Here is a 15911-nt window from a genome sequence, read left to right on the forward strand (position 1 = left end):
TTTTGTTGCTTTGTGTGGCCATGAGAGATCATTGATCTAGTTCGGCCACCATTTGTGTAGACTTTCTGCTGTCCTGCTATTGCAGTCCGTTGCCCGGGGTGCATCATCTTGGAGGTTGTCTACACATCGCACCCCATTCAAGTGGGAAATGAGGCAGCAGACAACTGTTTGTGTTCTATTACGTATCAAAACCGACAAAAATGGTTTGTTCACAGAGCACTTCCATAAAATTATCGTATGTTCTTTGGATAACTGGATGTGTCATGGCCATCTGTTTAGATGACTGGAGAACAGTTACTGCTGAATGAAACACAACAAATTGTTTGCCACAAGTCATTGATGAAAGTAGGAAAAATAACAGAAGTTTATAGCATTTTTTAACAGTAATAATTAAAACGAAACTCTACCTGAACAGGCCATGAAGCCCCAATGGTACTGACCGGCCGCCGTGTCAACCTCATCTCACAGGCATCATCGGACGCGGATGTGGGGAGCATGTGGTCAGCACACCACTCTCCCAGCTGTATGTCAGTTTATGAGACTGGAGCCACTACTTCTCAATCAAGTAGCTCCTCAGTTTGCCTCACAAGGGCTGAGTGCACCCCACTTGCCAACAACACACAGCGGACTGCATGGTCACCCATACAAGAACAGTAATAATTGGTAGCATTCCACTGCTTTCTGTCCTATGCATACACAACTACTGAAAGAAGCCAACAATTTTAATGTAAGACAAAGACCCACTGTCCAATGTGTTTCCAGTTTATGAATGTTACGAATGTGTTGTAGATTTTATAGTGTTTTGGCCTCATGAGCTAAGTTCCACAAACTGATGTGAGAGCATTGTCTCCCAAAACACTTTAAAAGAAGAAAGTTGAGCTGTGTGAAGGACAGAAAATGGTTGATGTTACCATTTATTACTGTTAAAATATAACAACCACTACCTCACACATTTAGAATGGATAATATTAAAGTTGTGCCTTTCTTCCCATGGCAGTAGCATCTGTCACACAGCATGTCAAACAGTCCGAGTATTTGATGAATAGAAACATTGAATTAAAGTCTCATTGCGGATATTCACCTGATTTATATTTACATGTATACAATGAAAGTCACATTATGGTGCATGGTGAAGGATCCTTCTGATACCACTATCCCCCCCCCCCCCCCCCTTTTCTTATTCCATTTGTGAATGGTGCATCAGAAGAATGATGTTGGGGCAACCTTAGTATGAGCTCTGCTTTCTCTGATTTTCTAGTTGTGGTTATTCTGCAATATGTATGTGCCAGGAATAAATATGATGCCATACTCTTCCCAGAAAGTACATTTGTGATTTCAGTAGTAAACCTCTTGATGGTGCACAGAGCCTCTCTTGTAGCATCTGCCACTATAGTTTGTTAAGCATCTTTATAAAGCTCTTATGCTGACTAAACAATGCTGTGATAAACACACTGCTCTTTGTTGGATCCTCTCTCTACCTTCTATTAGTGCTGCTTAGTAAGAGTCCCAGTAACTGCTCAGATGAGCATATTTTTTGTAATGGATGAATTTCATTTCCTTATGTTTCCTCAGAGAAATACAGTCTGACATCTGATTTTCATACATTAAGTTTTATGTGGTCATTCTACATTGCATTGCTCCAGATGGTTACTCATAGATATTTTGCATTATTTATGGTTTTCAGTGATTTGTTGCCAATAGAGTAAAACAGTGGTGGGTTTGCAAGTACACTTCTTGGGTTTGCCACCAGATCGTATTGTGTAAATTTCACAAAATTTCATCAATGCAACTACTTGACATCTTCAGATGGTGGTAGTTGCTGCTGTCACTGCTGCAAGGCCCAACTGATGATAATCGCGTGGTGGGATTGACATTTATCAGGCCGGGAGCAGGCGCTATGCAAGTGCGGGAAGTTGCTCGCAGTTGGAGGAAAGCGGCACTCCTACTGCCCCTGCTGGGAGCCGCAGAAAGGCCTTCCATGTGTGTGCTGTGGGCAACGACTGTGTTCCAGGATGCTCCTGTGGTTAAAAGTTATATTGAATCTCAGCAATGCATTGGATCGCATGATGAATTGGAAGTTCGTGTTTTCCCTGTTTTGATTTAATGGCAGCCAGTGCTGGATTCCAGGTAGTGCTTAGTTGAAAACCTGCAGACCTGTTGATAATATTGCCCGCTGTATGAATATATATGGGCTCCTTAACAACACAGTCCCAGAAAGATGATGCTGGGGATGAATTTCGGTCTTTTCGTGAAACATACAGTGCCCCATGTTCACGCAGTGTTCTACTACTGCTGATTTATCAGGTTGCCCAGGCATGTATGTCCACGGTGTTTGACACAATGTTCTTGCACGGTTCGGCATATCTCCCCAATATACGATTTTCCACATTGGCATGGGATCATATACACACCACGTTTCCTAAGGCCAACATTGTCTTTGACCGAACACGATAAATTCCTCAATTTTGCTGCTGGCTGAAAAAAAAACATTTAATGCCTTGCCTTTTGAGGATTCTTTCTATTCTGCCAGCTGCTGTAGCCGAGTGGTTCTGGCGCTTCAGTCTGGAACCACGCTGCTGCTACTACAGTTGCAGGTTCGAATCGTGCCTCAGGCATGGATTTGTGTGATGTCCTTAGGTTAGTTAGGTTTAAGTTGTTCTAAGCCTAGGGGACTGATGACCTCAGATGTTAAGTCCCATAGTGCTAGGTGCCATTTGAACTTTCTATTCTTGAAAACATGCCACCAAAATAGGGCAAAAATGCTGTTTCAGTGAGTGCCTCTTCATCTTCATTTACATTCCTGCTTCGAATTTGCTTAGAATGGAGTCCATGGTGTATCTATCAATTGGATTAGCCATTCTGTTGGAATACCGTTCTTAGGTGTTATAGTACACCAAGTAGACTCTTGGTGTCTGAGACCACATGTGCACTGTGTGCCAGAGAGCGTTGCGCAGAGTGGTGACACCTTGTGGCCTTCAAATCCTGCAAATATAGCTCCATATGAGTTGATTTGTGATAGATGCTGTGTCCCAGTGTGCTATCAACTTTTCTTGTGACTATGACAACTGGGGATGGTAAAAATGCCATCCTTGTCCACTTCCATTGTGAACTGTATATAGGGATGGAGTGAGTTCAGATGCCAGAGAAACACGGGTAATGTGTGTATTCCATGGGACCACACCACAAATGTATCATGTACATACCGCCAGAAGCAGGAAGGTTTGAGACTTGCTGACTGCAATGCTTTTTCTTCAAAGTCTTCCATAATATAGTTGGCCACCATGGGAGACAGAGGACTCCCCATGGCAACACTGTCCACTTGTTCAAAATATTGTTCAAAATACTGATCATTGAATAAGAAATAAGTTGAGGTAAGCACATGTTTAACAATACCACAATGTCTTTCTCAAACTGTCCGCTGATAAGATCTAATGAGTCCTGCAGAGGTACTTTCATAAATAAAAATGCAATATCAAAGCTAACGAAAAGATCCGACAGTTGTAGTGTTCAGGCATCCTATGAAGTTCTCTGAATTCCGGATATGGTGATCACACTTGTCTATGAGATGTCTCAACAGTGTAGTAAATGTCTGGCCAGAAAATAGGTAGGAGCTCCAATGTTGCTCACTATTGTGCAAGAAGTCCCATCGTTATGTATCTTGGGTAGGCTGTACAGTCTTGGGAGAACTGCAACCTGTTGGCATAGTCTGTTAATCACTTTAGAAGGAAAAGAACTCTTCTTGAGAAGATCTAATGCTTTTCTCTGGATCTTGTCAGTCAGATCCTCTCTTAGCGTGCAATAGGCAGGATCGTCAAGCTGCACCTCCATCTTGCATTCGCCTCGTGAGAGGAGGACACTGGCGTTCCCCTTATTGGCAAGTAAAATGACAAGGTATTTGTCTACTCTTAAAGTCTTGCAGAGCCTTTCTTTCTGCTGAGCTGATGTTGAACTTTCTTGGTGGGGCTCGTGTTAAAGTTCAGCAGTTGTTCTTGGTGTTGGTGCAGAGTCCAAACCTTTCTCGAGTACTGTAACAGCTGCATCATCCAGGATTCTGTCCATGAGATTAAACATGGTGCATTGATGTGGTGCATTCCCTTCTTGCAGTTGGGCATCAAGGTGAGTATACTTTGATACTTGGAAAACCTTGGCTTGTTGTTTTGACGAGTCGGCTAGCGCTATCTACCCAGTCCCAGGATACAGCTGAGAGATTCAAAGATATTTTCAGATGCAGTGATAGTAACTTTGTGGACACCATGTGCAGTTCCCGTCTTGTATAACATACCCTCGAAAAGGGGAATGCCACCATTCTTCTCTCACGAGGCGCTGCTCGACGATCCTGCCTATCGCAAGCTAAGAGACGATCCGACTGGCATGATCCAGAGAAAAACATTAGATCTTTTCAAGAAGAGTTCTATTCCATCTAAAGTGATTAAGAGCCTACACCAACAGGTTACAGTTCTCCCAAGACTGTACGTCGTACCCAAGATGTATAAGGATGGGACTCCTATTCACCCAATAGCTACCTATTTTCTGGACAAGCATCTTACTACATGTGTAGGTACATGGTGAAAGACCCCTCAGATATGGTAAAGTTAAAATTTATTAAAAAAAGACAAATAAAGAAATGAAACAGCTATCGACCGTAAGCATTGGCAAAGACATTAATTATGAATGCGCGGTAATGCGTGGGGGTGGACATTCGTTTTTCTTTGTACATGATTTTGTTTCACACTCTCGTACGTAGAAGGATGGTTAAGATGTATAGCTCGAAGTATGAAATATTATGAGTGTTATGTATTATATGTGAGTCTGAGTAAGAGAAGACTTAATGAAGTCGGCTGCCTGCATCTACAATTGAAATGTGAGAGAGGGAGTCCAAACAGCCTAAATTTGTACATGCAGAACATTCCTGATAATGCAATTGTACTATACTTTAAATTTCTTTCCATTTATTTTGTATGTATTATAATACATACTCTGTTGGGACCTTTCACAGGCAAGTGTGATCACCATACCCGGAATTCAAAGGACTCCATAAGATGCCTGAAGACACTTAAGTATGAAATATTATGAGTGTTATGTATTATATGTGAGTCTGAGTAAGAGAAGACTTAATGAAGTCAGCTGCCTGCATCTACAATTGAAATGTGAGAGAGGGAGTCCAAACAGCCTAAATTTGTACATGCAGAACATTCCTGATAATGCAATTGTACTACACTTTAAATTTCTTTCCATTTATTTTGTATGTATTATAATACATACTCTGTTGGGACCTCTCACAGGCAAGTGTGATCACCATATTTGGAATTCAAAGGACTCCATAAGATGCCTGAAGACACTTAAGCTACAACTGTTGGATTGTTTAGTTAGCTTTGGCGTTGTACCTTTACTTGTTAAAGTACCTCAGCAGGACTCATTAGTGCCTATCAGCAGCCAGTTTGAGAAAGATATTGTGGCATTTTTTTAAAAATATGCTTACCCCAACTTATTTCTTATTCAATAACCAGTATATTGAGCAAGTGGATGGTGTTGCCATGGGAAGTACTCTGTCTCCCATGGTGGTCAACTATTTTATGAAAGACTTTGAGGAAAAAGCACTGCAGTTGGCAAGTCTCAAACCCTCCTGCATCTGGCGGTATGTAGACAATACATTTGTGGTGTGGCCCCATGGAATAGACAAATTACCTGTGTTTCTCTGGCATTTGAACTTGCTCCATCTCAATATACAGTTCACAATGAAAGAGGTAAAGGATGGCATTTTACCGTTCCTGGATGTCATAGTCGCAAGAAAAGCCAATGGTACATTGGGACATAGTGCCTGTCACAAATCAACTCATACGGAGCTATATTTGCAGGCCACAAGTTGTCATTACCCTGTGCAACGTGGTACTGTCTTACGCTCTTTGGTGTATAGAGCACATGTGCTGTCAGATACTGACTATCTACCTGGTGAGCTATAACACCTAAGAATGGTATTCCAACAGAATGGCTGTTCCAATAGACAATATGCCAAGAATACCTTTCTAAGCAAATTCAAAGTGGGATGTAAATGAAGAGGTGGAGGTGTTCTTGCCCTATTTTGGCAGCTTGTATTCAAGAATGGAAAGAATCTCAAAAGGCATGACACCAATTTTGTTTTTAGGCCACCAGCAAAATTGAGGAATTTATTATGCTCGGTCAAAGATGATCTAGACCTTAGGAAATGTGGTGTGTATAAGATCCCATGCCAATGTGGAAAATCTTCTATTGGGCAGATATGCAAAACCATGCAAGAATATTGCGTTGAACACCATCATCATACATGCTGGGGTAACCTGATAAAGCAGTGGTAGCAGAGCATTTCTTAAACACAGGGCATCATATGTTTTACAAAAAGACTGAAATTTTATCCCCAGCTCATCTTTCTGGTACTGTGTTGTTAAGAAGGCCATACATGTCCATACAGCAGACAATCTTATCAACAGGTATGCAAGTTTTCTGCTAAGTGACACTTGGACTCCAGCACTGGCTGCCATTAAATCAAAACAGGGAAAACAAAAATTTCTGACTCATCACAGGACACAAAGCACTGCTGAGCTTTAATTCAGCTTTTAACACAGGAGCATCCAGAAGCACATCATTGCCCACAGCACATGCATGGAAGGCCTTTCTGCGACTCCCAGCAGGAGTGCCACTTTCCTCCAACTGCAAGTGTCTTCCTACGCACAGGTGTAGCCTGTCCAGCCTGATAAATTCCGATGCTGCTGCATGATTATCATCAGTTGCGTCTTGCAGTAGTGACAGCAGCAACTACCACCAACTGAAGGTGTCAAGCAGTTGCATCAATGAAATATTGTGCAGAATACAACCTGGCGGCAAACCCGAGAATTGTATTTGCAACAGATCCATCAGGAAAGCATGAAGAGTCACAGTAGTCGATTTCTTCATATAGTTACATGCAGTTCATTACATTTGCTTACATTTCTGCACCTATCATCAATCCTCTGCAGGTCTACCTGCTATACTCCAGTTTTCTGATATTACTTATATATCTTTTAAAAGCTGTCAGTTTGAAGTACATAAATTTTAATGGTGAATATTTTGAGAAGTAATAAAATTATTTGTAACAAAAATTGTTTTTCTTTCATTATTTGGGTAAAAGTTACAGGGTGAGTCTTGTATAATGCCCTGTTTTGGTACCTTAAGCCAATTTTTATAATGCTTATCATTGTAGAGCTCATGTACGGTGATAAGCAGTTGATCTGCTGTCAGGAAGCATGATCACATTGTAACACCTTGCAAAACTGGAAAGTGTTGTCACAGGGTGCCTTGTGTTCAGTTCAAATTGTTCATCTGAAGACTCAGTGTGTAATATTTTCCCTTAAGGCTGACTTACATTTGCAGAAATATTATTGTGATTCCTTGCATACTGCCCAATTAAAACACAGTTATGAGAAAGGATACTCTGAAGAATATAACTTGGCTCACCTAGAATGTGCAAGTGAGTTTTGATACATTTTTGGTTATAATTGGAACTATCTGGGCTCTAGTGTTATTCCTAAATATTTAAATGTTATCTCTTTCCTAGTAAGATGAACACATACATTGAACTTAAAGTTGACTTCTTATTACAAGAGTTACATAGCAAAGCAAGCTGCCCTTTCTTGGGTAATCTCCAGATGTTTCTTATTTTCTTATTATTATACAGTCAACAAGTTCTGGTATAAGACTAATTCTAAGTGGTTATTAATGTCAGTTTGCTCTGCTGTCTCAAGGTCATCTGCATATGCATATTTTCTTAAGTGAATAAATATTTGAAAAAAGAATTCAAAAAATTGTAAAAATAGTACGAGTCTAGTGGCAGTATTGTATTTTGACATATTGTCACCCTCCTAGTCGGATACACAACAGAATAAGCAGTCTGCTAGTTTTTCAAGTATTCCACTTACCGATACTTTTTTATTGAAAACTGAGAAATTAACTATATTTTGAAGTTACGTAATACATATAATGAATTTTTCTTCACCCAGCAAAAACTGATGTATAGTTATAGATTATATCACTAGAAGTCGTCAGATAGAATGATTACCTTGGTGTAAAACAACAGTAATTGGAGTATAGTGGCATGAAAAAGTTGGTATCCTATACTGAACTCCAATGATTGACACAACATCCCTCTCCTCCTTCCAAGAGAGTGAAAGGCAAGAGAAGAGGCACAAGGTTCCAAAGAAAGATGATCCTCTCTGAAGTGTCACTTACGATAGACACACTCTCTGGAAAGAAAGTAGCCAAACAATCTAGAAATAATATCCACAGATTACTTTAACACTGACAGAATGGAAAAGGAAAAAGTACACATATTAATTTCCTACCCTACAGTTAACTACCATCACACTGAAGTCTCTCCTCTGTTTCTTATTTCCTTATGGTTCAACTACTAACAGTTGTTTTATGATGTACGGTTCATGTTGTAACACTTTTCTCTTTCCACAACTTTTTTGTGTCATCAGTGAGTTGTAACTGGGAAAAATTGAGGGATTGGTCTTAAAATAAGTAAATATTTCTTCTTTGTCTCTTTAAGGGCAAATTCTCTAGAGGTCGTGGACGTGGCTCAGATGGCCCTCATCAACACGCCTACGAGATGTGGAAATCTGAAAGATATCAGATAGACCAAGAACGCATCAACAGACAGAAGACTGCAGGAGGAGAATGGAAGAGAGAATGGGACAAGGAAAAGGTGTCTGAAGAGTGAGTACATTTCTGTCATTATTAGAATTTTGATTAAAAAGTGTTTTCGGATCATGTGTAATAGAAAATGGTTTTACTGTTTTTTATTGTTATAAAGAGAAATGAGTCTTCATGTTTGCATAAATATTGGGCATCCCAGATTTAATTTCATACTTGATATTTCTGCTTTTGTGTGCACTTGATTCAGTTGTTGATAATGAGACTGAAGAATGACATCAAATGAAGTAAATAGAAGATAAACCATTGCCAATAGAGAATGAACATTTTCTTTTCTGGAAAGGGAAGGGAAATTACTTGGATTCCAAAAAAGTAAACTGAAGATTGAAGTACGCAGATTTGGGTAAACCTAGGCGAACTGTAAATATAAGATATTAAAAAACCTAATAACTTTAGCAATCTTTGTATGAGATTGGTATTTGATTGGAGGTACCAACTTTTTCCTGACAGTACTCTTCCTACTGTGTCACTTGAATATGTGTCTTGCTCTGATCTTCAACTGCAACCGCTCATTGGTACCTTTCCATAGTTGCTAACAACCATCAAACACTGGTCAAGTTAGTTTCATGATTTTTGCCCGAGATTTCTGGTGTTGGAGGGCGAGCTTCTATGAAGTTTGCTAGGAATGAGAGGAATTAACAGTAAGTTAACACTGGAGTTGGTCCATAACACTTATTTTGGCTTATTAATTGGTAGAATAAGGCTTGCAAAGGACAGTTCATCTACGTTGAGTCTTCTTCCAAGACCTGATATTAACTCAACTTTCTCCTAATTAGCTCTTCTGTAGTATGTGAACCCATTTTATTTTGATTATTTCCACTGGTGCTTGGATGAAAATAAAAAAATGCAGAGGTTTCTTTAGTTGTTTTTTTGTGTAAATGAGTCCTTATTTATGGAGTTTTGTCCATTTTGGGAACATACACTGAAAGAGCATTCACTTATTGTGTCTTTCAAGTGTAGTAATTTATACTCATCTACATCCGTACTCCGCAAGCCACCTGACGGTGTGTGGCGGAGCGTACCCTGAGTACCTCTATCGGTTCTCCCTTCTATTCCAGTCTCTTATTGTTCGTGGAAAGAAGGATTGTCGGTATGCTTCTGTGTGGGCTCTAATCTCTCTGATTTTATCCTCATAGTCTCTTCGCGAGATATACGTAGGAGGGAGCAATATACTGCTTGACTCTTCGGTGAAGGTATGTTCTCGAAACTTTAACAAAAGCCCATACCAAGCTACTGAGCATCTCTCCTGCAGAATCTTCCACTGGAGTTTATCTATCATCTCCGTAACGCTTTTGGGATTACTAAATGATCCTGTAACGAAGCGTGCTGCTCTCCGTTGGATCTCCTCTATCTCTTCTATCAACCCTATCTGGTATGGATCCCACACTGCTGAGCAGTATTCAAGCAGTGGGCGAACAAGCGTACTGTAACCTACTTCCTTCGTTTTGGGATTGCATTTCCTTAGGATTCTTCCAATGAATCTCAGTCTGGCATATGCTTTACCGACGATCAATTTTATATGATCATTCCATTTTAAATCACTCCTAATGCGTACTCCCAGATAATTTATGGAATTAGCTGCTTCCAGTTGCTGACCTGCTATATTGTAGCTAAATGATAAGGGATCTTTCTTTCTATGTATTCGCAGCACATTACACTTGTCTACATTGAGATTCAATTGCCATTCCCTGCACCATGCGTCAATTCGCTGCAGATCCTCCTGCATTTCGGTACAATTTTCCATTGTTACAACCTCTCGATATACCACAGCATCATCCGCAAAAAGGCTCAGTGAACTTCCGATGTCATCCACAAGATCATTTATGTATATTGTAAATATACTAAGTAAGTATACGAAGTTGCATTGTTTCAATTGTAGCATTATTCTACAGCTCTGTCGTTTTGGAACAATTAGTCTGAAAAGCCATTCTGTAAATTTAGGAAATAACTTAGTTTGAATGGCAGTTGTTCGAGTGAGATCAACAATTTGTTAAAATGACTTTGAGTGCTTCACTCTTCAAGACATTTAAATGTTCAACTGCTCTGTATTCAATACTCTTAATGAATATTTTTGAATAAAAGTTTATAACATTTTTCTACGGCAAAATTATAATTTCCACAACATCTTGTAAAAATCATAAGTTTTGCATTATTTTTTACATTATCGTTTATGAGAGAGAGAGAGAGGGGAGAGGTTTTTTTTTTTTTTTTTTTTTTTTTTTTTTTTTTGGGTGGGGGGGGCGGGGTGTTCGATGTGGAACATAGATTGTAAATGAACTGTAAAATTAACGTAAGTTGCTGTTTGTTACGTTCTCTGTTAATTTTACTGTAGTACTTCACTTTATTCTAGTACTGTAGTCACAGATAGCTGTATTTAGCATTGTTCTAAATGTTATGAAATTGGTGTGCAGTATTTTAGAAGCTATCAAACATGATAATACATGACACATGCTTTTTGTTATATTTGTTGCAGTGTTGACAATGACTGGCCACCTAGTGCAGGACAAGGGAGAATTCCCTACCGCCGTGATAAACACACATTGGAAAGCTGTAAGCACATTAGAAGCATTTCTGATTTTTAGTTTTCCTGTGCTGGCATGCTGTCTGTTATGGATTATACATAACACACTAAGGTAGAGCTTTTATTAATGGTTTAACTTTGAACCAAGAGGTACTTTTCAAGAGTAAGGGCGATTTATGTAAAAAAAAACTGTGACAGAAGTGTTACAGAATTTATTACTGTTATAAACATACATATTTCTATGGCATTTTCTACATTATTTTTGTCCTGCGAAACAGTCATGTGATACGTGCAAGAGCTTTCACTACTTAACATACTGACTGCCAACTATGATTTATCTCTTACTTGTAGCTGATTCCACTAATGAGTTCACTTATACAAAACATTTTTCTACATAAAGCCAGGCATAAAACATATGATATACATGTCATGGGCATCAGAGACAGGTGCAGTAAATTATCCAGGTATGGCAGAACTAGTTTTATTTTCATACTGGGAATAAAGCAGCTTTTAAAGTGCAAACAAAGTTTCATATAAGCAACGTAGTTTAAGACATGAAATGTAAGCAATGTATTGCGTGTGGTAATAAAAAGTCAAATTCTTTTTATTGATGATAAAGCTTGAAGCACTCTTCAACACAAAGAGCTGACTGCTCTTCTAAAGCCAGACAAGAACAGCATGAATTACAATGTTTTTTCAGTCAAACACACTCTCTGCCCGCACGGCTTTGGTCACTTCTTCCTTCTTGGTGACGGGTATGGCCTCTAAATAATGAATGCTGCCTTCTATTCTAGTTGTCTTCTGGGTGATTGGAGTCTTATTGCCCATTAATATCTGAATAGTTTTTTCTCTATTAGATAGAGCTTGCACTCTGTCCCTGATGACTTTATTATTAGAAACAGGAAAAAGTTGTTTTATTTTATGGCCAAATTCAGGGCACTTTTTTTTTGGACAGATTTGTTATCTTTGAAAAATTATTTACTATTTTTGTCAATTCTGTGTCACTTTTCCATCATACTCCGTGTTACTTTTCTTCCATATTTGACTTTTTTTGTCATATTCCATGTTATTTTTGCTAATTTCGGTGCTATTTTCATCTAAACATTGAAGTTCATCACACAGGAAATTAATTGTTAGTTTAAAATCGTATAGTTTTAACATTCCGCAACTACTTACCAATTATGAGTATTAGTAATCTACTGTCCTCAGATTTATAACATTTTTCTATGGCAAAATTATGAATTCCACAATATCTTGTAAAAATCATCAGTTTTGGAATTCTTCGAATCCATATGTGGCATACAGCAAACCAGTGCTTAACAGTATTGGTTAAAAACAGTCTTGGTTGCAATTTTAGTTTTTTATTTTTCAACTATGCATTTCGCCCAATTTAGGCATCTTCAGGTTGATCTTTTCTAGATGGACGTGAGTGACTCCAAGACCTGCTGAGCCCCATCTTATTCTGTTACTCGCTCCTGTGAACGGGAACGCGTTATGCAGGCCTTGGAGTAACTCACGTCCATCTAGAAAAGATCAACCTGAAGATGCCTAAATAAGGCAAAATGCGTAGTTGAAAAATAAAAAACTAAAATTGCAACCAAGATTGTTTTTAACCAATACCATCAGTTTTGGGTTATTTTTCACATTATTGTTTTTGTGAAATTTTTGTGTCACTTCTTATGATTCATGAGATGATAAGCTGTAATCTTCCTTATTTAAAGGAGCGTTATTAACCACTACTGCTTGGGATTTTTCCAGTATGTAGAGTCATGATTTGCTGTCTGTAAAAAATGTATTGTAAGAGGAGGAGCAGTGGCATTTAAAGTAATCCCCATAATTATCAGCGTGAGTATTTTAGAATTTACCACTCAGTTTTCTTCAGTTCTGCTGGGAGCCTGTTGGAAACGAAATCTGGTGGACAGTCCACATCTTGCTGTACAATGCTTTAGGAAGTGTTACCCATGTGCATGTAATATTCCATTGAGTGTTCCCTTGATGAATGTTGCAGTTTATTCTGAATGATCAATGTTGCCAACAATAAATTCTGTGATTGAGTGTACATACAGAGATGACAAATCTAGATTTCAGGCACACCTGAACAACAGCCTAAATGAAGTTTGTAAACTGACACAACAGATCAGTCTGACCATCCTTTCCTGAGCTAATAATATTTTTGGTGAGTGTACAGACGTGCCCTAAAATATAACACCATACAGGATAATGAGAGTGAAAGTAAGCAAAGTAAACAAACTTGCTAATAGATACAGAGGGTATCACTCTATATATACTTCTACATCTAATTTAGACTTCGCAAACACTGTGTCGTGCATGGCCTCTTAGCCAGAATTCTACCAGTGCTATTGTGAAATACTCAAAAACTCCTTTCAAGGTGTGACTTGTGGTTAGGCACAGTGGTACCCAGTACTCTGAAAGAAGGGTTAGTAGTAGTTATCCAAAAAAACTGGCTGGAGCAGTCATGTATGTAAACCTCCAACCTGTCACATTGCATAATGCAGGTTTCAAAATCTTTGTGCGAGCAGCTAACATTTCTATGAAATCACTTTTGGAGAAGATTTTAGGCAGCTAACAACATTGTTCTGTCCCTCATAGAAGTGTTGGCTTTGCTGTGTGGGGTCTAGAGGATGCAATACACTGTGCAGCAGCAGTGGGAACTGAAAGAGAAACTGTGCTTTTAGTCTTTTTGAAGGCATTTGAATGTGTGAGACATGAATTTTTAGTAGAAACGATGATGAGGAAGGGATATGGAGATTGTATCACAACAATCCTCCATGGAATGGTATCAAATGCTTCCTCTTGCATTTTAATCAATGGCTGCCTCATAAAATTACTCTGCATCAGTTGATTTATCCACCAGCTATGCCCACTATCAGTGGCCCTATATGCCATAGCCATTTAACGATGACTGCATCTCACTGGAAGTAGAATTAGAGGATAAATGGTTCAGAGCACATGGATATGCTGCACAGAATACTCAGACGATGTACATATCTGTTGTGTTTTTCCAACAGGACTTGGCTTTCCAGGAAAATGTTCTTAAAGTCTACATGAAGGCAACTGGCACTCAGATCAACAACAGGAAAAGCCCATACTTCCACCTAGTGGGATCTTTGGTGAAACTCCTGAGTGACACGAGCTGAGCAACAAACCTTACACTGTTCTCTGGGCATCAAGTGGATGGCCACACCTGGCTGCTAGATAACTTAGAACTGGGTGGATCTTCTGAATCGCGTCAGGGCCATGTTGCACCTGCACCTGAAGCTGCTGCAAAACTTGCAAACAGTGTATGCATGCTTTGCTAGCAAAATGTACTATGTGGCCCAAGTACTACTGCTCCCTGAAGCTTCGGCAGCAAATATTCAGCAGGCATTCAGGTGGTTTTTTCTTCATGATAGCATCCTTCAAGTACAGTTCATGGCATTCATCTAGTCTTCCTGGTGGAGCAAGCTTGATCTAATCAGCATTTGACACTAATACACGAGACTCTTCATAAACCAAATTATAAAAGAAATACGTCAGAGCACCTGCCTTCTTCATAGTCTTTTAACCAGCATGAGACCAATGAGCCTAGTGCCACTAATACACCTAGAGACAATTCTTCCTGAATACCAGCGCATCCAGAAACACTTTCTTGAATTTAGTTATTAATATAGTATATTTAGATAGTATATCAAACACCTCACAGGTTCTTAATGGGTCAATATATAAAGTTGTGACTAAGGCTGCATCTGAAAACCCGATTCTAAAAAGGGAACCACAGATGAACTGGAAAATACCATGGTGAAATATTCACCAAACTTTATTGCCCTCACAGATTCACTCATGATGGTATCCGATTGTCAGTCACAAAATCCTTACAAATGACAAACTGCACAAAATCCACCTCAGGGCAACAGCAACCTGCCACAAATGGAGAAATATTGACTCACTCGCACAGAAATTTGTTAGTGGAGCAGTGCTGGATTTATGGAATTGCCTTAGCCACTGGCTAGCCATCATTGATAGAATGAAAGCATGCTATCTGAATGAGGACTGATGCGGCCTGACAGCATGTAATTCCAATTACTACCTACATTCCAGAATGAGATTTTCACTCTACGGCAGAGTGTGCGCTGATATGAAACTTCCTGGCAGATTAAAACTGTTTACTATCTACATTAATGAAAACTGAGATTCTACATTCTCAGAATACTTATCCTGTATTGAAGGGCAATGTTATCAAATTGCACAGGACACCAGTCACAGGAAAACATTTGGCAACGTGCTGCATCTCAATTTTTTTTAAATGGAGCCAGTCAGTCTCGGAAACAACTGGTCTTGTAACATATGTAGGTACATCATAACCATCACAGTTTTCCCAGGAAAAAAATAGGGCTTGTAAACATTGCTAAATGACACAGAACAGAAGACATTCACCTTTGGAGAATCTCTTCCAATATCCACCGTAACAATGAGATTTTCTGTGCCTCATATGTGAACATTGTGACAGTTCACTTTACTGTTTAGGTGAAACATCGCCTCATCACTGAACATGGGTCAATGGGGAAATTCATCATCTTCCATTTGATTTCTGGAAATGTTCACAAAATTTGTATCTGATGATGGGGTCATTTGGCCATAAATGTTGCAACAGACGTATGCAGTAAGT

At 39.1% G+C, this 15911-nt stretch overlaps 1 protein-coding gene across 2 annotated transcripts in view; it reads left to right on the top strand.

The window, feature by feature from the left end:
- Positions 1-15911, top strand: part of LOC126194896 (uncharacterized) — a 183296-nt gene that overhangs the window by 44646 nt on the left and 122739 nt on the right. For both annotated transcript variants that reach the window (XM_049933249.1, XM_049933250.1), the window contains exons 4-5: positions 8561-8727; positions 11198-11274. In XM_049933249.1, the coding sequence (XP_049789206.1) occupies positions 8561-8727; positions 11198-11274 (244 nt within the window). The remainder of the gene's footprint in view (positions 1-8560; positions 8728-11197; positions 11275-15911) is intronic.

The sequence above is a fragment of the Schistocerca nitens genome, chromosome 7, assembly GCF_023898315.1.
Source record: "Schistocerca nitens isolate TAMUIC-IGC-003100 chromosome 7, iqSchNite1.1, whole genome shotgun sequence".
Taxonomy (NCBI): Eukaryota; Metazoa; Arthropoda; class Insecta; order Orthoptera; family Acrididae; genus Schistocerca; species Schistocerca nitens.